Genomic DNA, 22,051 nt, shown 5'->3' with positions numbered 1-22,051 from the left:
AATATTTCAACGAATCTTAAAGAAACTACCCTAAAATTATTCGATTTTCCACACATCCGAATTTTGTACTAAGGAAAATAAAGGATCTGAAAAATGTTATGTTTCTCATTTTCGCTAGGGATACCATAAAAATTAGTTGCTGATAGATTACGAAACCATCTGGAGTGCTAAGGGTTAAGACTACACAATTAACACTAGAACTACCGAGCATTTGATACGACTGAAATCTAATCGCTATGAATATTGTAGTAATAGATTATTTTCGGTTCCTTCAGACATTCATTATAATATTCAAGCGAAACAATTTATTTTTAAAATTATTTCAAATATTCAATGCTTCGAAGATATCAATAATCGCGAAACAGAAAAACTGCGTGAATAAAAATCGAAACACTGATCAAATGCTTATGAAATTCGACACGAGTCAGATTGACCCGTACTTCTCAAATATTCTGCCTCCACACAATCAGTCTTCTTATCACGGTCGTTCCCAAGCAGTCCAACAGCGGCGGTCACCGGTGACCGCGGCGGACGCGTTAACCTTCGCTCCCGGGGCGGAAACTTAAATCGCGGGACGCCGACTCGAGAAGTGGCTGCGAACTGCCGCGACGGTTAACGTTCGCGCGCGTTTCGTACACGGACAAGTTCACCGATAAATCTTCCCTTATCGAGGCTCGCGTGTCCGTGACGCCCGCACGGGCGCGTGTGCGTGCGCGGCCGCGCGCCAGACACGTGAATGGACAGAGCCCGACCCCGAGGAACGGCGAAATCTGTTACGCCGCGAGATCTCAACCCCCGGCGCCGACGTGGAAATAATTCCAGTTATGAAGTCGTTCATCGTCGGCTCCCCCTCCACCAATAACGAATCTCCTCGACGAGCGTGGGAAATTTTCCCCGTGAATCTCCGCGATATCGTTTCCCGATGGATCGCGGTCGCCGCGCGATCCGTCCTCTTCCAGACGCGATTTCGGCGAATCGAGTGCCGGCGAGATTGGCGACGCGCTCCTCTCATTCCGTTCCACTTAGGGATGAAACGTTCGATCGGTAAATACAGTGTGGAATACAGTGTGGAAGGGTGGAATGTTTTATTCCCGTTTCTTAATGGATCGCAATGATAATATTTTTTAGCGGACGGGACGAATGAGAATCTGTACGGGAGATATTTCATTCGGGGATGTAAAGGGGCTGATAAAAGCTTTCGGGGTCCCGTGTCGACGCTCCGTGGAATTTATGAACCATATGTTACTTAACAGTACCTACGGTGAGTGGTATCTATGGGCATTGAATTAATCGTCGCTTTCGACTCGGGGACTTACCGGAATCTGGGGTGTTTCAGCCCTTTGTGCAGGGATTTCGGTGTTTCGCGAGATCGAGACTGTGTTTGAAGGAGTAAGTGAAAATGGTGTAATATATTATAATTATAATATATTGTAATATGTATCTATTATTATATGTATTATATATATAGTTATTTATATATATTTATATATATTATTATATACTGAGTTACTCTTAGTAATATATATTACCAAGAGTAACTTAGTACTCTATACTACTCAACGCATCGAACTCTTGGAGAGCTAATATATATATTATATTAAGAGATATATTATAATATATCTCTTAATATATTATAATTGAAAATTATGAAAATTATGAAATTATGAAATTTCAGTCATATTTTGCTTATGAACTGCATTGATTTCTTCAATAAAATATTAAGTTATATTCAAGTATTTTTTTAATTTTACATATTTTGATATCGTTTCTCGATATTTTCGGTGCTTTGTAACGTATACAGCTATTCTTGACCACGTGTCCCTTAAAAATATTTTGTTATAAAAATTAATGTAGCTTCATCTAAAGATTCTTCGAAAGATACAAAAGCTTCAACACACGAAGCTAAATTGCACATCAATAGCTTAATTGATAGAAAAAAAGAAAACGGCGTGCTGATCTCTTGCTGTTCGACTAATTAGATCACTTCACGACTTATTCTTCGAAATCTGAGCATTTCGTCTCATCGAAACCATCCGTCCGCAAAGGGTTAAATATTCCCAGGTCTTCGATGGAAGTGTTCTCGGTGTGGATAATTAATCGAATGAATGGAGGACTATGAAGCTCGATTGAATTCAGTCCATTCTTCGGGGGTCGATTACTTATTAAACGAGAGACCGCGATGATCGTCTTACCAGCGATATCCTTTACACGACTAATAGGTGCTCCCAAGACAACCGCTGATAGCCCATTGATTAGCTATCAACCAGCCATTAATGTTTACCTTGGAACCATTATACTAGAGGATCATCGATACCCGGCGAACGAGAATCCTACTGCACGAGGACTCAACGAGAACTCATCGAACAATGCGATTAAGTGCACCAAACGGCAATTAAGAGAATCGATGAACTCATTATTGGAGCGGACACTTGTTAAACCTCGAAATGATTGGAAAAATTGATCATCGACGTCTATACCAACGAAACTACAAAGTCAAGTCCAACAAACAAGATTAACACTAGATTCACGAAACCAGTCATTTAGACTCATATTGAATCCGACATTGCACCAGTTCTAATATTAAATATTTTAATGAATTTGAAGAAAACTACCTTAAGATTATTAGATCCTCCAAAAATACAAAGTCTGTACTGAGAAGGGAATTGAAGGACTAAGAAATGTCATAACATCGTTAATTTTCAGGACTACTATCAAAATTGGTAGGAGTTGCCGACACATAACAAAACTATCTGGAGTGCAATTAAACTATTAACCCTTGGACGGTCTCGATTTCAGATCGAATTCTCATATTTGGAGCACTGAACAAACAAACGATTCAGTCACTGAAATCAAGAGTTCGCTACGTAGTTTCCTATTTCTCTATTACCCAAGCAATTGATACATTCAGCTTCATCCATCAAGGATTCTGTATATCTCAGAATCTTCGTCGGGTTAAATACCTCGGCAACCCTCGTAAGAGTTAAAAAAGAGCGAAGTCAACGGTCCGGGGAGCCGCAATCATCGGTGTCCACCTCCCGATCGCAATTTCCGTTTATTTTGAGGATCGAGCGTTTCCGAGGGAACAGAAATACGCGTGCGAACGGTGGTTGGCCCAGGAGCCGGGGGTGGGTTTCCGGTAACGATTCCGGGATCCCCGGGACTCTAATGTTCCCGGGGATCGGATCGCCGAGTCAGAAAGGATGGACTTTAAAGAAGCGACGGGACAGCTGCACAGCCACCTCGAAGAAAACGATTTGATGCGGGGATAAAGGCGGTTAGGCCCCTATCCATCCAACGTTTCCAACGTGCCATCCGCCCCCCCGACCCCGCCGTAGCGTTCCTCCTGTCGTTTCCTCCAGTCGGTGCTATCTCGCGCTTTTTCTCCCGTCCCGAACGCGAGGGAGAGATGCGTATCTCTGAAAATAGGATTGGTGCGGCACGCATTGTGCCGGGGACAGTGTCTCCTTCGTTCCCCGCCCACCCCCTCCGCGCGACCTACACGCTCGTATTTATAGTGCTCTCGGCTTTTCCGCCGACGACGTTTCGCGCCCTACCACCGCTTAACGCTGAAACTACCGAGCAATTAAATAGAGTTTTTCGGATCGTGTTGAAACCCGAGGAATGCATCTGTTCACCCTTGGCATGCGAGGTTGTTTTGTGATCTGTCGCAACTAATTTTTGTGCTGCTAGCGAAAATGAGGAATATATTTCTTGGAGCTTCGATTTTCCTTCTCAGTGGAAAATTTTGATGAATCGAATATTTTTAGGGTAGTTTCTTTAAGATTCATTGATATATTCAACTCTTTGGGGATGGAGATTCTATGAAATATACTAAACCTTCAGCAGATGAAGCTGAATTACTTGTCAATTGCTCAATTGATATAAAGAAAGGAAACTACGTACTGATATCTTGCTGCTCAAGTAATGAAATCATTCTTTTGCGACTTAGTCTTCGGAATATGAAAATTTCATCTCGGAATGCCGAGATTCTTTGAAATGTAGAAAACCTTCAACAGATGAAGCTAAATTATACATTGATCGCTTAAATAATAGCAAAAACAGAAACTACATACTAAACTCTCGCTATTCGAGTAATTAAATTATTCCTTTGTGACTTAGTCTTCCAAATACGAACGTTTCATCTCCCGAAACGTCGACGTTCGTCGTCAAAGGGTTAACACTATTTCAAGGTGTCGACAGACTTAAATTTTCGACTTAAAACTATTTTCCACCCTTAATCGTATATTCTGAACCGACCTTCGACTATACCAATAACGATTATAACATTAACTACCAAATGTCCAAAATTCAATCGGGGAAAAATTGTTAAACCGAGAAAAGGATTGTAACTCAAAATTTCAGAAATGTAGAAATAGTATTAATGGCCCCGAATTTTATGCCGGATGATGTACGCTGTGCAAGGAACCGTGCAAGAAAATTATAAATGCTCGGTTTATCCGGCAGGTAAATAGTCCTAGTGTTAATTCGACCGTCTCGCGGGAGCACGATCCTTTGTAGCGAGTTTCTCTGAGAGGAGAGGAGGGGGACAGGAGGGAGACGGCATCAATAGCCTGCAGCGGCAGTCCCGTCGTTCGCGGATGCAACGGGAGACGAGCCAGGTGGACCCAGGTCGCTACTTATGTCAACTTTTGTGGCCTTTTACCGCGACCGAGAGTATAATTCAGCGGTCCGTCAATGGGAACACGCGCGGACGATTCGTCTGAGTGATTCGAAGCAGCCTCGCGGGCGTCCGTGGAGCTCCGCGGACAGGTATTAACACTGGAACCGCCGAGCGTTTAATACGATTAACATGTAATCCTTGTAAAAGATGTAACAATGGATTATTCTCGGTTCCCCGGACGCTTATTCCCGGATGCTTTTAAGATAATTGCGAAATAAAAAGACTTCCGCCGGAAAGCTGCGAGTATATCGCTTCGATATTCGAATGAGAGATTGGCTCGGATATCAATTGTTCTAAAAGCAATAGAAGAATAAATATCCGTGAATCTAGTGTTAACATCGAATGGAGATCTCCCAGTTTTCTCTTGGCATTGCCTTTTTCGTTCTATTTAGTAAGTCTTAAATCCGAGTTGCAATTTGTCAAATATCTTGATTTTCTAGAGAAGTTGATAAAAGTTTAGGCTATTCTTACCGCGACCAGTCAAATGACTGTTTTTAACACGTTGAATGCTTTTAACACGTCGAATGCTATGGGGGTCACCGGTGACCCCCAATGAAATCGAGTTATTGTAGCTGACTCGATTAAACCATGGTTATTTGGAAACATTTCTATATCATAAATAATGCTAACTAATGTGGTGACATTCAGCTAGACGAACCTGCAATAATATCAATGCAATTCGATCGAATGATTCAATATTTTATTTTTTCCGTTTCAAGTATTCTACCGTGAAATCGTGCGGCATACAATGTGTGTGGGAAACGTACAATCGACGAACCTATTTTGTAAAAAATGCGGTGAAGACTAATAAAATGTAAATTATATACTTCTAAATAAAAGAAACTATATTTGTATACTGTCAAATTGGTTATTATCTGTATTAAAAAATATAAATTGTGCTAAACACCAGTCATTTGACTGGTCGCGGTAGGAACAGTGTTAAATAAGTTCAATCGTTTGCTTCAGCAATCCGTTACAATAATCCATTAAACGCGACGAGTCGTTTATAAGAATTGAGAACAGAATTCGCGAAAAATGTAATTTCACTTTGCATTTATCCGCGGAAAATCCGTGTCATTATCGCGGCGACCGACATCTCGCGATATTTCTGTTCGGCCTAGAATTATAGCCTCGCTGCTCACCAGTGGCGTTCGTGTTTGATCCGAAAGTGTGATCGCGAGGAAGGGGGGTTAAAGGTGAATGAATCCGTTGGTCGAGCGTGGCAATTAGTTTCCTTGGAATTTAATAGATTCCGCTGAGCGAATAAATAGCTTTTCAGCCGGGAAACTCCGCCGGTGCTCTCCGCCTTTTTTTTCGTGGTTAATGGAGGAGGAATAATTGCCGGCCCTTTCCCCGTTGGAACAACAAACTCTTTAAATAACCGAGGAACTCGCGCTCGGACTTCTCGGTTGTTCTATCGTCTTCCTTCTCCGATTCCCCGGCCGCGTTCGTTCGCAACGCGAATCCATGGTTATCAATTTATAACTCCTCGCGGGTTTCTTTGTCGAGGATCCGAACCGTTCGCTTAATCAGTTCGCCGCGAATGGATCGCCGATTCAATTAATTCGCGTTCTCAGACACCCCTTTTTCTGCGGTACGAACCTTTACATCCTGAAATACATTACTCTTATATTCCAATGCAGTCTTTATTCCGAGGTTATGGATTATAAGCTTCATTATTAACTTCGGCCTGTTCGAACGTAAATTGTATTAACCCTTTGCGGACGAAGATTGTTGGACGTATGTAAAACCTTTTGAAGATTCTCCTGAGTTAAACACTGAATGGTCGAATCATAGAGAATAAGGAAACTGTACTGGTTTTTTGTTCGAATGGTTGAAGCATTTGTTTGTAACTTGGTATTCCGAACGAAGTTTGATAAAACGCAAAAGAGTTAAGCATAAGGATTCTTACAATTTCCACGTTTAAACGTCCATGGAAATACATTGATATTCACATGATACTTCTCCATCCCCAAAACTTCCTTGTATCTTATACATTCTTCTTTATTATTATTATTATTATTATTATTATTATTTATTTATCACATTTAACAAATGTTGATACGTCACCTGACGTTCGATACGTCACCAAGAAAATTTTGATATGTTCAAATATTCCACAGAAATCCATAGATATTCACATAATTTCCCATCCCCAAAACTTCCTTCTATCTTATACATCCTTATCTTCCCATCTTATTGCTTATATCTCATCTATCCAATAGAAAATTAGTTCGATACTTCACGAAGAAAATGTTGAAACGTTCAAACATCCCATAGAAATCCATAGATATTCACATAATACTTCTCCATCCCCAAAACTTCCTTATATCGTACACATCCTTCCTCATTTCCCCATCTTATTCCTTATATCCCACATATCCCACAAAAAATCAGTTCATTCGATACATCACCAAGAAAATGAACATTAAAACCCTCTAACATCCCACGGAAACCCATAAATATTCCCATAATCCTCCCCCGCCCCAAAACAACGGTCAACGGTCACAATTCAGCCAAATCGGCAGCGAATCGAAAAAACTAGGCAAAGAAATCGGAATCCTTTCCCGGCCGTAATTCATTTCGAGGGAAGCGGGAAAAAACGTCCCGAAAGACGGGCCCGCTCAAGTGAACAGCGCATAATAAAATGCCGCGAGAAAAAGTCCCTGTGTATAAACCAAACTGAACCGTCCCCACGACCGCCCTTCCACCCTTAAACGTCTCACTCTCCTCTCTCCCTCTTTCTTCCTCTCTGTCTCTTTTTTTCGCCCCGCATTTGTGGCCCATTTTCACAGGCCACGGTGTTTAATGCGACCGTTCGCAAGGAATACCTTTTCTCCATCCGGGAGGAAACTAATCGGAGCTCATAGAAGAGAGGCGAGTGCGTCCATCCGTGGACGCCGCCAGGTGCGTCGTGATTTACCGGCGAGCCGCCTCTGGAAGTCGATCGACGGTTCAGAAAAGTGGCCTGCCGGGTCCCCTGCGTTATTAAAATTTCTCACGAGTCTCTCTTTCTCTGTTACTCGCCCCGGCAGCCGCCCCCTCCCCCCGGACCCTCGGCAGCTCGCTCGCCCGCTCGCCACCCTCTTTATGAACGATAAAGCGTTCGGGTACGAGGAGAAAATGCGACTGGCTGCCCGATAATCGCACCTCGCCACGGTCTCCTCTCCGTTGCGTTAAGCTCGGTTCACAATAACGCCCAACGACACGGGCGGACCGTGATCAACCCCTTGAATTACAACGCGTCAGGCTCGCGAGGATTTTCAATGTGATTCAGCGGATATGAAGATTGCTCGATTCGTTTGAATTCGAAGTGATTACTCTTGTAATTAATTGTTATACTTAACACGTTGAAGGTAAGATACTTGAAATGGAAAAATGTAATGAAACAAGATGGTACGAAATACTTGAAATGGAAAAAATATAATAAAACAAAATGGTACAAAATACTTGAAATGGAAGAAATATAATAAAACAAAATGGTACAAAATATTTGAAATGGAAACAATATAATATTAAATCATTTGATTGAATTGCATTGTTATTATTGCAGGTTAAAGTGCAGAATAATTTGAAGAAGTTAAGGATATAGAATGGAATTCATGGTAATGTGGTTCATAAATTTCAATGTTAACATTCATGTTATTTTCATCGGAATGAAAATGAATGCTATAGCATTCACGTCCGTGAATGTGTTAAGAGCATAAATGTAGAATATGCCTGCAGTTTTTCTCTTTTCCGAATAAATTATTAATGACAAGGTAGCCGTATCGATCAAAGCTGAGAATGAAATCATAGGGCAAGGGGTCGTAACGCGCGTAACACGAACTCGAATTGTGGTAGCAAATAATTAATAGTTATTCCTAAGTTTCAAGTATTACTTAAACAATTAGGTTAATCAGTTCTCGAAAGCTTCGTGTCTTCAATAATTCTAAATCGGGAATAGACCACTCTAACCTATCTAGTTGATCTAGTGTTAGTTACAATAATTGAAATACATTAAAATATATTAAAATGTGCCATTACAAATGTACTATCAAAATGATATTTTAACCCTTAGCACTCCAGTTTGTTCTATAATCTATCAGCATCTAATTTTTATAATTGAAATACATTAAAATATATTAAAATGTACCATTACAAATGTACTATCAAAATGATATTTTAACACTTAGCACTCCAGGTTATTTTGTAATCTATCCGCAACTGCAACTAATTTTCATAGTATTCCTAGCGAAAATTATAAATATAACATTTCTTCGGTCTTTTATTTTCCTTAATGCAAAATTTGGACGTGTGGACACATAAAAACGAGATTTCTCGTTATCAATACGCAATGCGTTACCTCTACTGTGAACGATTTCATGGAATCAGATGTCTAAATTGGCGACTATCACGGCCGATTATAAATCGGTCCGATCGAACCATTCCGTTGACCGTTAGTGTGAACCGAGCCTTAGGTCTCTCTTTTTCTCTCTTGAAAAGAGGTAGCCCTCGCCGCGAAATCGATCCGGAAACATTCGTATCGGGGCTGCTCGATCTCGCCACTCATCGGAGATGGACGGAGGGCTGTGGGGGGTGTAAATAAAACCGTCTCCGGGCGGTTGATCGGACCCGTCGAGAGAAAGAAAAGCCCCGGCAAATGTACCGGCAGCGTTTTCTCGCTATTAGCCTCTGTTGCACGGCAAACGCGTTTTCACAAGCGACTGGAGGCGGCTGTTGGCTCTTTAACCTTTGCACGATCGGCGGAGCCCCTTTCGGCGATGCGCACGGATCTTCGAAATTCTATTCAACGCGTCCATTAACATCAAGCTGTAGAAATATACGCTTCTAGACGCGATGGGAGCGTTGCGCGTTTCTGCGAAGCGCTGATCCTTTAACCGTTTGAGCAAGAGCGGAGCGATTGCGCTTTGTCGTTAACCGTTTGCATGCTAAACTTTTGTGTGTATTTACCGAAAATGAAGTGATTTGGTGTGTGCAAGAAAATAAGAGTTATCTAATGAGAAAATAAATATTGTGTTGTTACAAAGAAATACAAAAAATTAGTGCAGTAGCTAACCACTGAGTAATCGAATTGGGGTTGTTTAACAGTTGAAACTTCAAAATCATATATCAATATACGCAAAATTGATTTACTTTTACAAAAAAATATCAAAAAACAGCATTTATTCAAATAAAGTTACTTTGATTTATTTTTTGGAGAATATAAGAAAATTATAATTGATACTGATAAACAAAGTGTAACTCCATTTGTAGAATCAAATTAACTTTGTCTTCGTTTTGACACAACTACCAAGCAGTGAAGTTGATTTTTCAAAATTTTTCCATAGAAGTAGTCTCCGTATTAGTAAAATAATTTCCTTAGAGATTTCTTAGAGAAGAATCTATTGTTTTGTTAACACGTTGAACGCCATAGGATTCCATAGAGCAAAACACACGAAATGGAAAAAATGGAATATTAAATTATTTGAATTTCATTATTATTATTGCACATCCAGCTGAATGTCATTGCATAAAACAGCATTATTTATAATACAGAAATGTTTTCAAATAAACATCGTTCAATTGTGACCCCCAAACCAATTGAATTACTATAGCTCATTCAATTAAACATTGATTATTTGAAAACATTTCTACATTATAAATAATACTACATAATGCGGTGACATTCAGCTAAATGCACATGCAATAATAACAATACAATTCAATGAAATGATTTGATATTATATTTTCTCCATTTTGTGTATTTTGCTCTACGAAATCGTACGTTCAACGTGTTAATGATCGGAACAGACGAATTTAAAAATAGGTCACTTTAACCACTCCGGTAGTTCTACTGTTAATTTACTTTTATTTTTGTTACTGCCTGCTTAGGAACGGAACGGAACGATCGCGCTGTTTAGAATCTTTTCACGTGAAAATAGAAAAGCGTCATTCAGTTTCTGAACAGAAACGAACTCGAAATGAAACGGGTTTTCGGAAAGACCGAGAAGCACTTCGCCATTTCTCGCGAAACTTCCGTTGCGATCTTAACGACCGTGGAATAGAAATTTTGATCAGACGATTTTCACACGTTCGTTAGTGTTACCAGTGAAGTTGAACAGGTTTCTAACGGAAATTTGAGAAATTTGAAAAACGTGGAAATTAAGAAGACACATTTTTCGTGATAATTACCCGGATATTGATCGCGTTATTTGTGTCCGCTCGTGACACGAGAAATCTACAAACAGTTCCATCCTTCGTCGGGTGGTAAAATTAGATTTTCTGGAAGCTACCGATGTTCTCGGTGTTTCTTTCATTGGGAACACGGCATAATCCGAGTCTTTCGCTTAATTCGAGAATGGGAAACACGGAGCGAACGTTTTTATTCTCGGAAGAGGTGCAGCTCTTTTCCCCCGAGTAACGCCATTTTGACGATCCAGCGTTTTCCTCGTCAAGGAAGCGAACCACGCTGATTATCTTACTCGGAATCGCATGGGAGCGAGAGTATATCGACACTGGCGCATGTTTTTCCCGTCATCTATGCGCCGGAGTGTATAGGCACTATTACAGATCGATTTTCTATCTATAAAAATTGTATGAGCTCGTTAAATAGTGGATCGCGCGGCCGTCGTTACAGGAAATCCCGACTTATACCCGGCCGGAGCGCGGAAAATTCATAAGCGACCCTTGCGACCCTTCACACTGGAACAGTAACGGCGAGTTGCTCTGAATTTATTATAAAAATTGGAAGACTGCGTTCCTTAAGATATTCGAAGCACTTATTATTACGTGAATGATTGAATAGTTATAAATTAGTTATTTGAATAAGTCATGTTCTTGTTTATTTGAATATAGTTTAGAATAATACGATGTGATTGGAAGATCAGAAATTGGAAGACTGCGTTCCTTAAGATATTCGAAGCACTTATTATTACGTGAATGATTGAATAGTTATAAATTAATTATTTGAATAAGTCATGTTCTTGTTTATTTGAATCTAGTTTGGAATAATACGATGTGAACTGTGCCCATAATTCTGAACGTCTAAATCGTATTCTTATTTTAATTCAACCCTTCGCGAAAGATTCTTTGAAATATAGAAAACGTCGGCTGATGAATTTTTATAGTATTGCTGGCGAAAATGAGAAAAAAGTACAAAATTAGTACAAAATTCAGATGTATGGAAAATCGAATAATTTCAGGGTAGTTTCTTTAAGATTCATTGAAATAATTAATATTACAATTGATGCAATACTGGAGCCTAGGGTTCAAAGGGTTAAAATTTCAACTTAATGTATGCGGAAAACGCAAGAATACTATTTGCATGTATCGTCGAGTATTATTAAATAAATACTTGCAACTTCTAAAACATTTTTGATAAAATAGATAATTGATTCCTTTTGCGTGTGACTGAAAGTACTTCTATTTGTAATGGAAACTATCGAAAATATGTTGAATAGATAACTGAATCGAACGTAACTGATATAATTTAGAATGAACAAAATGGCGTACGTAATGTAAAATTTTCTCAGTACAATAATTTTTCTCTGATTAAATTTTCAACGTTCCCTTAAAATAAGATTCATTAAAACATTCAATATTCTAACTGTTGCAATATTCGAACCTATAGAGTTCAAAGAGTTAAAATTCCAACTTAACACATTGTATGCGGAAAACGCAAGAATACTATTTGCATTTCCTTTTGCGTGTGATTGAAAGTATTTCTATTTGTAATGGAAACTGTTAAAAATATATTGAATAGATAACTAAATCGAATGCAACTGATATAATTTAGAATGAACAAAACGGCGTACGTAATGTAAAATTTTCTCAGTACAATAATTTTTCTCTGATTAAATTTTCAACGTTCCCTTAAAATAAGATTCATTAAAACATTCAATATTCTAACTGCTGCAATATTCGATCCCACAGAGCTCAAAAGGTTAATCATTTACCAAAGGAAACCTGCTCACCGCGAGCACGCGTTCGAACTAAAGCGTTGACAATCGTACGTCGCGCTTTCGCTGCAATCCGTGCCCGACGAGGAACGTCGATTCTTATTAAATCGAGCCAGAAACGTCCGCCGTCGAGCCTCACTCGTCACTGCATTATTACACGTCGAGGGCCAGGCGAATTCCTTCGCTCCCCGCGCCGCTCGCGGCGGGATGAAATTTTGGTTTATGCAGTCCGTTGGCAGCGGCTTGGCCGAGGAATCGTTGAAATTTAACGACGCCGCGATACCCGGCAGCGGGCCGTGTATCGGGCGAGTTCATAAATCATGCGCGCGTCCACTTGCTCGTCGACAAACACTTGTCCGCTCCAGTTCAAACGTCCGATTAATAATGCCCGATGCGCGCGGCCCGCGTCTCGCAGATTGCGGACAACATTTAATATCGCGGGAACTTTCCAGCGGGATCCCCGCGGCGCGGCCGGGATTTCGTTGTTCCCCGGGCGTGAAAGAATGATGAACGACGCTCCGTGATCGGCTTCGATCCGAGCAAATGCATCCCCTTATGCACAGGTGCATCATAAAATTTGTACGCCGCTCGTGTCTCTCCTTCGGCGCAGAAACGCCCGGTCCAATTCGCTGTTCCCTTGAACTGCGCGAGCTGTATCTTAGGAAAGTCTGTAGCGGAATTTGAAGAAACTGAGTTTATCAGTTACTCCGCGTCGCGTCGTTTTAACACTTTAACCGGTTAACTGGGTGACGAGTATACGCGTTGTCTTGAAATTCTATATTTCTCATGTTGCTGCATTACGCGAGCTTTGATAATTAAATATCAAGTTTTATAGCGTTGATATTTAGAAATTCAGTTTGCTAGGGTTGCAACTTGCGCTGGAAATTGAGAAATTTGTCTTCTGCGATGAATTTTGGTTTTACCTATTTTATGCTGATATGTACGCTGATATGTCAATAAGTAATATAAAAAAATTTAGAATTTGTACTGATTATTTAATTTAATAAAATTTAAGAGGTACTTATTTTATTGAATAAAATTTTAGTTTTTGTACAAAATGTCTAATAAATCTATATAATGCTAATTCTAATATGTATGGTCATGCCAAAGCGTCAATAAGTAATATAAATAAAATTTAGAATTTGTACTGATCAGTATTTAATTTAATAAAATTTAAGAAGTACTTATTTTATTGAATAAAATTTTAGTTTTTCTGCAAAATATCTAATAAATTTGTATAGTACTAATTCTAATATATATGGTCATGCTAAAGCGTCAATAAGTAATATAAAAAAATTATAGAATATGATATTTAATGTCAAACTTTGTATAATGCCTCGATACGTGAAACATTCGAATAAAACAGCTTCGTTCCTCAATGTGCTGATTTCTCTTCGAACTAGTCTCAAAGAACATCGTCTTCGTAAAGAAATGTTAACACTAGGTATACGGAGCTCGTCAATTTGACTGAATGTCACAGACACTATTTGGTATATATTTACGTCGACTTTGATTGACGCAATTACATCAATACATACTTTAATTAACTATTTTCAAATCTCTAACTTCCAAAACCCGAACAAACGAAAACGAGTTTTTCCAGGAGTAGTAGAATAAACCGCACAAACGTCCATATACCTAGCGTTAAATATTCCTAGTAAGAAAGATCCGAGTGCAAAGGGTTAATATCCGTGACCCGAGCAACACAAGCCGCCTGTTAATAACCGTCACGAATATTTCTGTCCCGAGCGAGGCGAGGGCGAGGAAGAGCGGCGGTCTCCATCGGCAGGAAAAATAGTAATATCAGCCGTGAAAGGGGTGAAACGAGGGGTGCATTTCATTACTCGGTGGCCGCGGCGCGAGAGAGAGTTAACGGGATTAGAAGTATATACCGCGGCGCGTCTCCCCGTCGATACCCGTGGAAATTAATTATGAAGTTCAGGGATGTTTAGCTGCCGGCGGACGTGATCGGGCCGTATTCAACAGTCCCGCGGAACGGCCGTCCGTCCCTGCCCCGTTATCCGCGCGCGCGACGATAAGCCAGCGAACCGTGGCCGCTTTTGTGCTCGCTGATTTTTCCGAATTACCCGCAACGATTGATCTCCCGCGGCGGCCGCGACGGTGAGCCGGGTTAACGGTTCCCATAATTGAATGACGTTAAAAAGGAAAAGGGACGTTCTATCCGATCAATTGTACCGACGCGTGTAGCGGCCGGGAACGATATAATTGCCGATGGTACTGTTCTTCAATTACGAGGCACCGTCGATTCTGTACAGAGCTTCTAATGACAGTGAGCGTGAATATGGATTATCTCGTGGAACTGATGTTTCTAATACGCAGAATAAATTAACCCTTTGCGCTCGAGAGTTTTTCAATGGGAATACACGATTTTTAAAGGATATAGGTGATATTGCTTGAAACTGATTTAAGGATCATTCAGAGAAATTAAGGAAGGTGTTTTATTTCAGTATTTCAGGTAGCAATGCGAAGTTTCATTTGAAATATGAAATATTCAACACTTTTTGACGAGATATAGCTGATATTGTCTGAAACTGATTTAACGATAGTTCAGATGAATTAAGGAACGAAGGTGTTTTATTTCAATATTTCACGTAGCAATGCGACATTTGAAATATGAAATATTCAACTTTAGTTTTGTTCTATCGAATCAAGGTGACTGAGAGTCAAGACTGAGAGTTAATATGTTCAGCGTTCTATTCGACTCAACGATCTAAACAGAATATTGAAATGAAATCATCGAGTCGAATATAATGCCGCAGATTATAACTTTAAATATTTATAGGAATAGCGAACCTATAGAAGATATAGAATATTATAGAAAATGTAACGTGGAATTTTCAATTTTATAATCATTCCATCGCCCGTCGAGTAGAAACGGTTGCTCGCCTAGAATTCAAGCAGAACGGTGCTTCGTCGGAAGAACGTTAAATGAAGTACCGTTAAACGAGGTCTTCCGAAGTTTATTAGCTTCTCGATAGCAGATGGCACAATTATATCGACCTATTGCAGCGAAGCTATATCTCTTAAGCCCCACGGAGTCCGTCGAATGACACTCGCAACGGACTCGAAGCGGATAAACATTTCGATATAATTTACCCGACGTTTGACCAACAACTGCTTCGTATCAATACCATCAACACGTTCGCAGTCTACTATAGCATTCGTCTTCATTGTTGTACAAAATGAACGCTATACATTGAAATGTCTAAGCCACATCGTCGCGAACTTTCTATATCCCCAACTTTCTGAAATTATTCTACACTTCAACCCCCTTCGTTTTTCCTGTTTCTGCTCATTAAAATTTCCACTGTCCACGAACTTGTTAACTACACGTTACGAGAAGAATGCTCCATTTTCCCTGACCCAACCAAGACAACCATTGCTATCAATACTATCAACACGTTCGCAGCCTACTATAGCATTCATCTCCATTGCAATACAAAATGAACGCTATACGTTGAAACGTCTAAGCCACATCGTCGCGAACTTAATTCTATATCCCTAACTTTCTGAAATTATACACTTCAACCCCTACTTTCATTTCTCCAAACCTTCTGCAAACACTGCTAAATGAAACATCGAATGCTTAAATCAGAATAAGGAAACTGTGATTTCTTGCTCGATTCAATCATTTGTTTGCAACTTGGCATTCCAATGGAGGATTGAACAATGCAAAATACGTTCGTCCGCAAGGGTTGAAATTTCTACCGTCTACGAACGTGTTAACTACACGTTACGAGAAGAATGCTCCATTTCCTGACCCAACCAAGAACCATTGCTATCAATACTATCAACACGTTCGCAGCCTACTACAGCATTCATCTTCATCGTAACACAAAATGAACGCTACAATTGAAACGTCTAATCCACATCGTCACGAACTTTCTACATCCCTAACTTTCTGAAATTATTCTACAACCCCTTTCATTCCCTATCTCTGCCCATTAGAATTTCCACCGTCCGCGAACGTGTCAACCGCACGTTCCGAGAAGAATGCTGCATTCTCTTTCCCCTGTCCAGCTGACTACCGAGCATGAGTCACTGGCAAGAGGCAGCGCGTAGCGTTAAACCGGGGGTGGAAGAAACGATGATCGTACTTACGCCGACGGACGTGTAGTTTCCGTGCGTTCCTCGGGGGTTGTGCACATCGACCTGGACCACCGTCGTCGGTCCTCTCTCTCACACACACATACGTGCCGCGGTCCCGCCGTCGGTCGCGTCCCGATCTCCGAGCGACAACCGTTCGCACCGGTCGGACACTTGTGTTCTTCGGCCGGTCGGGCACAGAGGCAACGGAGTACTGGTCCGTATCAACGAAAGGGACTCCCCCGAATCACTAGCCGCTCAGCCACGTGACTGGCCACGGGGAAACACTTGGAATTTATAGCGAGCCTAGACGACACGCACACGGCCGCACCGGTCCCTGAGAGTGAAATGGAGAAAGTGAGTGGGTATGAGTGAGAGAGAGAGAGAGAGAGAGACAGAGAGAGACAGAAAGAGAGAAGAGCAGCACTCAGCTCGTGGCACACGTCGATCGACGTACTCGCTGCTGCTGCTGCTGCTGCTGCGGCTGTTGATGATGCCCGTCGGAAAAAAAGGATTCGCGCTGGCACGTCGGTGCTCCGTGCATCGCGGGCCACCAGCGTTCCGTTACATACGCGGCCGGAACTTCGGTACCCGGATAGACACGGCCGAATGAAAAAGTTAAGGACGTACTTTTGCCGCGGCGAGAGAAACTAAAACAAAAGGCGGGGGGGAGGGACGGGGGAGGGTGGACGCCGTTCAACGGGCTAGAGGAGAGGAACGAATGGAGAGAACGGGCACAGAGAGGGATGGAGTCGCGGAATGAATGAAAGATAGAGAAAGGAGGGAGACAGAGACAGAATAGAGTGAAATAGAGAGAGAGAGACAGAGAGAGAGAGAGAGGATAGAGAAAGAGAGAGAGAGAGAGAGAGAAAGAGAAAGAAGGAGGAGAGGACGAAAGACCGCGGTTTCTCCCTGAGATTTCGAGCTGCACTGCAAACGGGAACAGTCAGTCCTCACTGAATCGGAGTTTGGCTACGTACTCGCGGCTGAGAGACTTTCGGGTCTGCGCAGTTGCTCGCTCACCGGTTCCCACCACCACCATCGCCGTCGCTGCCACCACCACCACCACCACCACCACCGTCGCTGCCACCACCATACCACCGCCGCGAACGCCACCGCCACTACCACCATCCCGCTAACCCCAAACCTCCATGGCTCCGGTGTCTCGACTCCAACCCTAACCTCCCGGCCGGCAGCGCCCTAACTACGCCTGGCGAAAGCTCCAAGCCACGCGTGAACACGAGATTATTCTTACTCGGCCGAAAATTACTGGGGAACAAAGTTAGGCTCGCAGATTAAATCTGCGTGCGTGCGAGCGAGCGAGCGAGCGCGACCGCGGTCGGTTACAATCAGCACGCCCGTGTGTACCGGGGACCTCCTTGATACATGGGGAATGCTACGGTGCTCCTTTTCGCGACGCCTTTCGGGTAACTGTGATTAGCAGCGTTGTTGAGCTCTGAGATGAAGGTGAGGGATTTGGAGAGGATTGGTTGATGCGAGTTTTTAGGGGATGGTTGACTCTAGTCGAGAGCGACTGTCGTGTAACACTTGATTTCTTGTAGTGAATTATTGGATTTGATGTTTGATGTTGTACTTCGTCAGTCTGAGGGATATGGAAATAAAATAGCGTTGGTCTACGATGGGAAATGCTACGGTGTTCCTTTTCGCGACGCCTTTCGTTTTGTAGTGATTAGCAGCGTTATCGAATTCTGAGATTGTTGGGGTTGGAGAGGATTGGTTGATGCGAGTTTTTAGGCGATGGTTGACTCTAGTCGAGAGCGACTGTCGTGTAACACTTGATTTCTTGTAGTGAATTATTGGATTTGATGTTTGATGTTGTACTTCGTCAGTCTGAGGGATATGGAAATAGAATAGCGTTGCTCTACGATGGGAAATGCTACGGTGTTCTAGGTTCTCGCGACGCCTCTAGTTTTGTAGTGATTAGCAGCGTTGTTGAATTCTGAGATCAAGGTGGAGGATTCGGAGATTGTTGGGATTGGAGAGGATTGGTATGATGTGAATTTTAGGTGATAGTTGCTGAGACTGTAAAGTTTGATATTTAACCCCTTGCTTACAATGACTCGGGACGAAGATTTCTAGACTAATTTAAGAACAATGTTCGTTACCCACGGATCAAAGCAAACTATTTCGCTGTTATCATGTGTTATCTTCAAATGAAACTTCCACGAGAAGTGGAAAATTTTGTTGCATTTCTTTGAATTGTCGATAGTAAAATATCACACGAGCTTAGCAGCGTAAATACGTGTAATGCATCAGTTTGAGAAATATTGGAATGAAACAGCATTGTTCTCCAATACGCGTGTGATTTCTCTTCGAGTTTCACGAAACATCATCTTTATCTCATTACGAATTGTTAAAATATTTCTAGATTTTCTCGGAATAAATCTTCCGAGTGCAAAGGGTCAATTATTTCTAAAGAACCGTCTACGCCTTTGTAATAATTGTAAAAGAAATTATAAATTGGTCATTTCGACCCACCCTGTACTCCTAGTGTTAACAAAGTAGTAAAAGATTCTTAGTAAACATGGTTGTTACAACCCGATAACAGTCATACAATAGGATAACAATGGCACATTGACCTATGACTTTGAGATTACTCTCCGTAAAATTAGCTTCGCGTGTACAATGTCCAGAATATTTCAAGACGAATTCCATTTACCCAGTCACACCCACGAAATACCCATACAGTCCACCATAAAAACCCAAATTTCCTTCGAAAGACCGCGACGCGTTTTCCGCATTAATGCTTACACTAATGGCAGGGGCGGAGCATAAGTTCCTCCGCGGAATAATATCTGCGGCGCCATAAATCATCCCGCACGGGAACTAACGAGAACCGTTGGATGTAAAAATCACGGGGGAGCGGGGATCGCGCACAAATCTTTATCGCAAGAAACCGCCCGCTCGCGAAAAAGGAGAGGAGCGTTCGCCAAAGTCACGCTCCCGAAAGTTCGTTGCTCCGTAAGTACATGTTGTCTCCGCACATTCTGCGGAACGTTGGCCGCACGCCAAAGTCATTCTCACATAATTTCGGGGGAGAGTATAAGCGCCAAAAAATACACGGTCGCGACTGCCATAATTCCGCTGTAAATCTATAACCAGAAGAAACAATTGCCCCGGGTGGTTTTTGCCGCGAGCCGGAACGCGAACGCGGCCCCGGGCTTAATTAAATTTGATACGTCCAGGCGATAATGCTTTATCGCTTTAATTCACCGGGATCGTCGGGACACCGTTCGAAGGACGTCCGTACGGAGGTGTTTCCTTCCTTTTCACCGGCGATGATGCGATAATGCGAAATCATACGTTTCGCTAATTAACCGGGGGGACGTCGGACACGCGTGCGTCCCGCTGGGCAAAAATAATCTGGAGATAATTTATTCGCGTAATCCGCGTGCGGGGACGCTAATGGTAATAACCGTATCGGTTCTTGCCTACGAAAGTTGGGAAAGATAATAATGCTGTTTTTTGCGCCACCGGGGGACACCGTTTTGCGTTATCCGATGCAAATGATACACCCGCGCCATCTGGCGTCGAATAAATCAACCGCGTGATTCGATCGAACGTCGATAAAGATACCGTTCATCGTTCCCGGCGTGATCGGCAAGATTTTTAATAACGTTCGTAGGAACCTTTTAAAATCCGCTTATTAATTGTTACACAACGCGGACCACCGGATTAATATCCTCCCGAGACCGTGTAATTACACCGATAGAGAAATTATACGGGGTATAATCGAGTTCATTATTAATGAATATACGGGATATTAATTTATGGAATATCGGATTCTGCAGTATTACGTATTCATAAATTTTCGTAACGTCCTATCGACGCGTGCTCTATTATCTCTATAGGAAACGCCGATGCTCGAATTTTTATTATTCCCTGCATGCTAACAAGACGTCAATGGTGCGACCTTACACCCTGATAATTGCGTTCATCCGTCATGAATAAACAGCATGACACTCGCCGGAGAAGTAAACTGTGCGTTACGTGTAATCCTCGGGCAAACGGAAAAAGAAATGTGCGGGACGCTTAGGAAAACATGTGCTCCGATAAATCCCCGTGTTACATCACTGTTACGTACAGCCGGTTTGTTCATTCAATGATTCTAACTGGTCGAATGCTTCTAGCTGTTCGTGTTCCACGAATGTATCTATAATAGTAAATTAACGTTATATAGTAATTGTGATTGTATGATAAATTAACATTGACATTAATCGTCGATAAAAACATTAATAGAAATAATAAAAGCCTTCATTTCCTTCATTGCTACCAAGCACTTATGTTTTTATAAATTTCTTTATGAAACTTCTGTGTTCATTCACATTTCATTAGCTTATATTTCAATATATTATTAAATCAACTTCCTTCAAGATTTCTCACTTTTTCAGTAATTGTCTCAGAAAAAATCAGGAATCATCTCAACCCATCTGATAGTTTAACAGATTGCGTACCGGTAAAGAAATCTCTTTATATAGACACTTGCAACTTCGCTAATTACAGCATTGAAAGAAATATAAAATTTGGAATTATCTATTTAAAATATATTACATAATAACATATCTGAGTTTTTTTGCACAATTCAGTTATCTGAAAATAATCCACGCAACGTGTTAACGCCTCGCCTTACAGGTGGCACTTCCGGTTTCACAAAGCCACGAGGCCAGGAAACAACTAACAGTCGTGTGACGCATTTATCGTGCTTCCAGCTTCTCTCGTCTCAGCTTGAAAAAAGGAAGACACCGTGACCGTGGTCTAAAGCGGGAAATTAATCTCAGGCGATAATTCAAAGCTACGTTATCGGGAAACCTAATGTCAATTGCAAAGTTAATCGATGCACGCGCCTTCTCTCTCGCTCCGCCGTCCGGCCGCAGAGACACGGAGCGTGGGGTTGGCAGGTCGTTGTTCCTAGTCAAGATCATGAGATCCCTATTCCCTGAGGTTTCGCAATGCCTGGCGTAATGCCTGACCTCCGCTTCCAATTCTGCCGAATACGATTCTTCAGAATCCGACGTGCTGCACTCATCACTCAATCACGCGTCGACTACGTGAACAAACGCTTTCAGACTCACCGAGTGACACGTACCATATCCAAGCCATATCGATTTCCCATTGTCCTCCGCCGGCCGTCCAACGGTGCACGCAGGTTCACTGTGTTACGCCGATCGCCGCAAAAATAACCTATTAACATAATTACCATGCTAGATTCATAGACAAACGGGCTGCTCCCGAGTAGAGATAAACGAATCACTGTGATTCGAGGTTTATCTCTCATTTTTCTTTATAATTTGCGTATTGTTCG

The 22,051-nt window shown here is 41.7% G+C and overlaps 1 protein-coding gene across 6 annotated transcripts in view; it reads right to left on the bottom strand.

The window, feature by feature from the left end:
* LOC116432175 (uncharacterized) overlaps window positions 1-22,051 on the bottom strand; it is a 65,030-nt gene that overhangs the window by 42,277 nt on the left and 702 nt on the right. The window contains exons 3-4 of one of the 6 annotated variants that reach the window (XM_031988670.2): window positions 21,822-21,930; window positions 16,744-17,065 (exon numbers count right to left, since the gene is read on the bottom strand). Coding sequence is in view for 1 of the 6 variants with exons in the window: in XM_031988669.2 (XP_031844529.1) it covers window positions 21,822-21,849 (28 nt within the window). In the remaining 5 variants the exon portion in view is untranslated. Of the gene's footprint in view, window positions 1-16,743; window positions 17,066-17,185; window positions 19,102-21,191; window positions 21,749-21,821; window positions 21,931-22,051 lie in introns of those variants that run through there. The other 5 variants (XM_031988672.2, XR_004236074.2, XR_012999741.1 and 2 more) reach the window with 5 other exon arrangements.

Source organism: Nomia melanderi, chromosome 11, assembly GCF_051020985.1.
Source record: "Nomia melanderi isolate GNS246 chromosome 11, iyNomMela1, whole genome shotgun sequence".
In the NCBI taxonomy this organism is placed as follows: domain Eukaryota; kingdom Metazoa; phylum Arthropoda; class Insecta; order Hymenoptera; family Halictidae; genus Nomia; species Nomia melanderi.
This window is presented reverse-complemented; position numbering and strand designations above follow the sequence as displayed.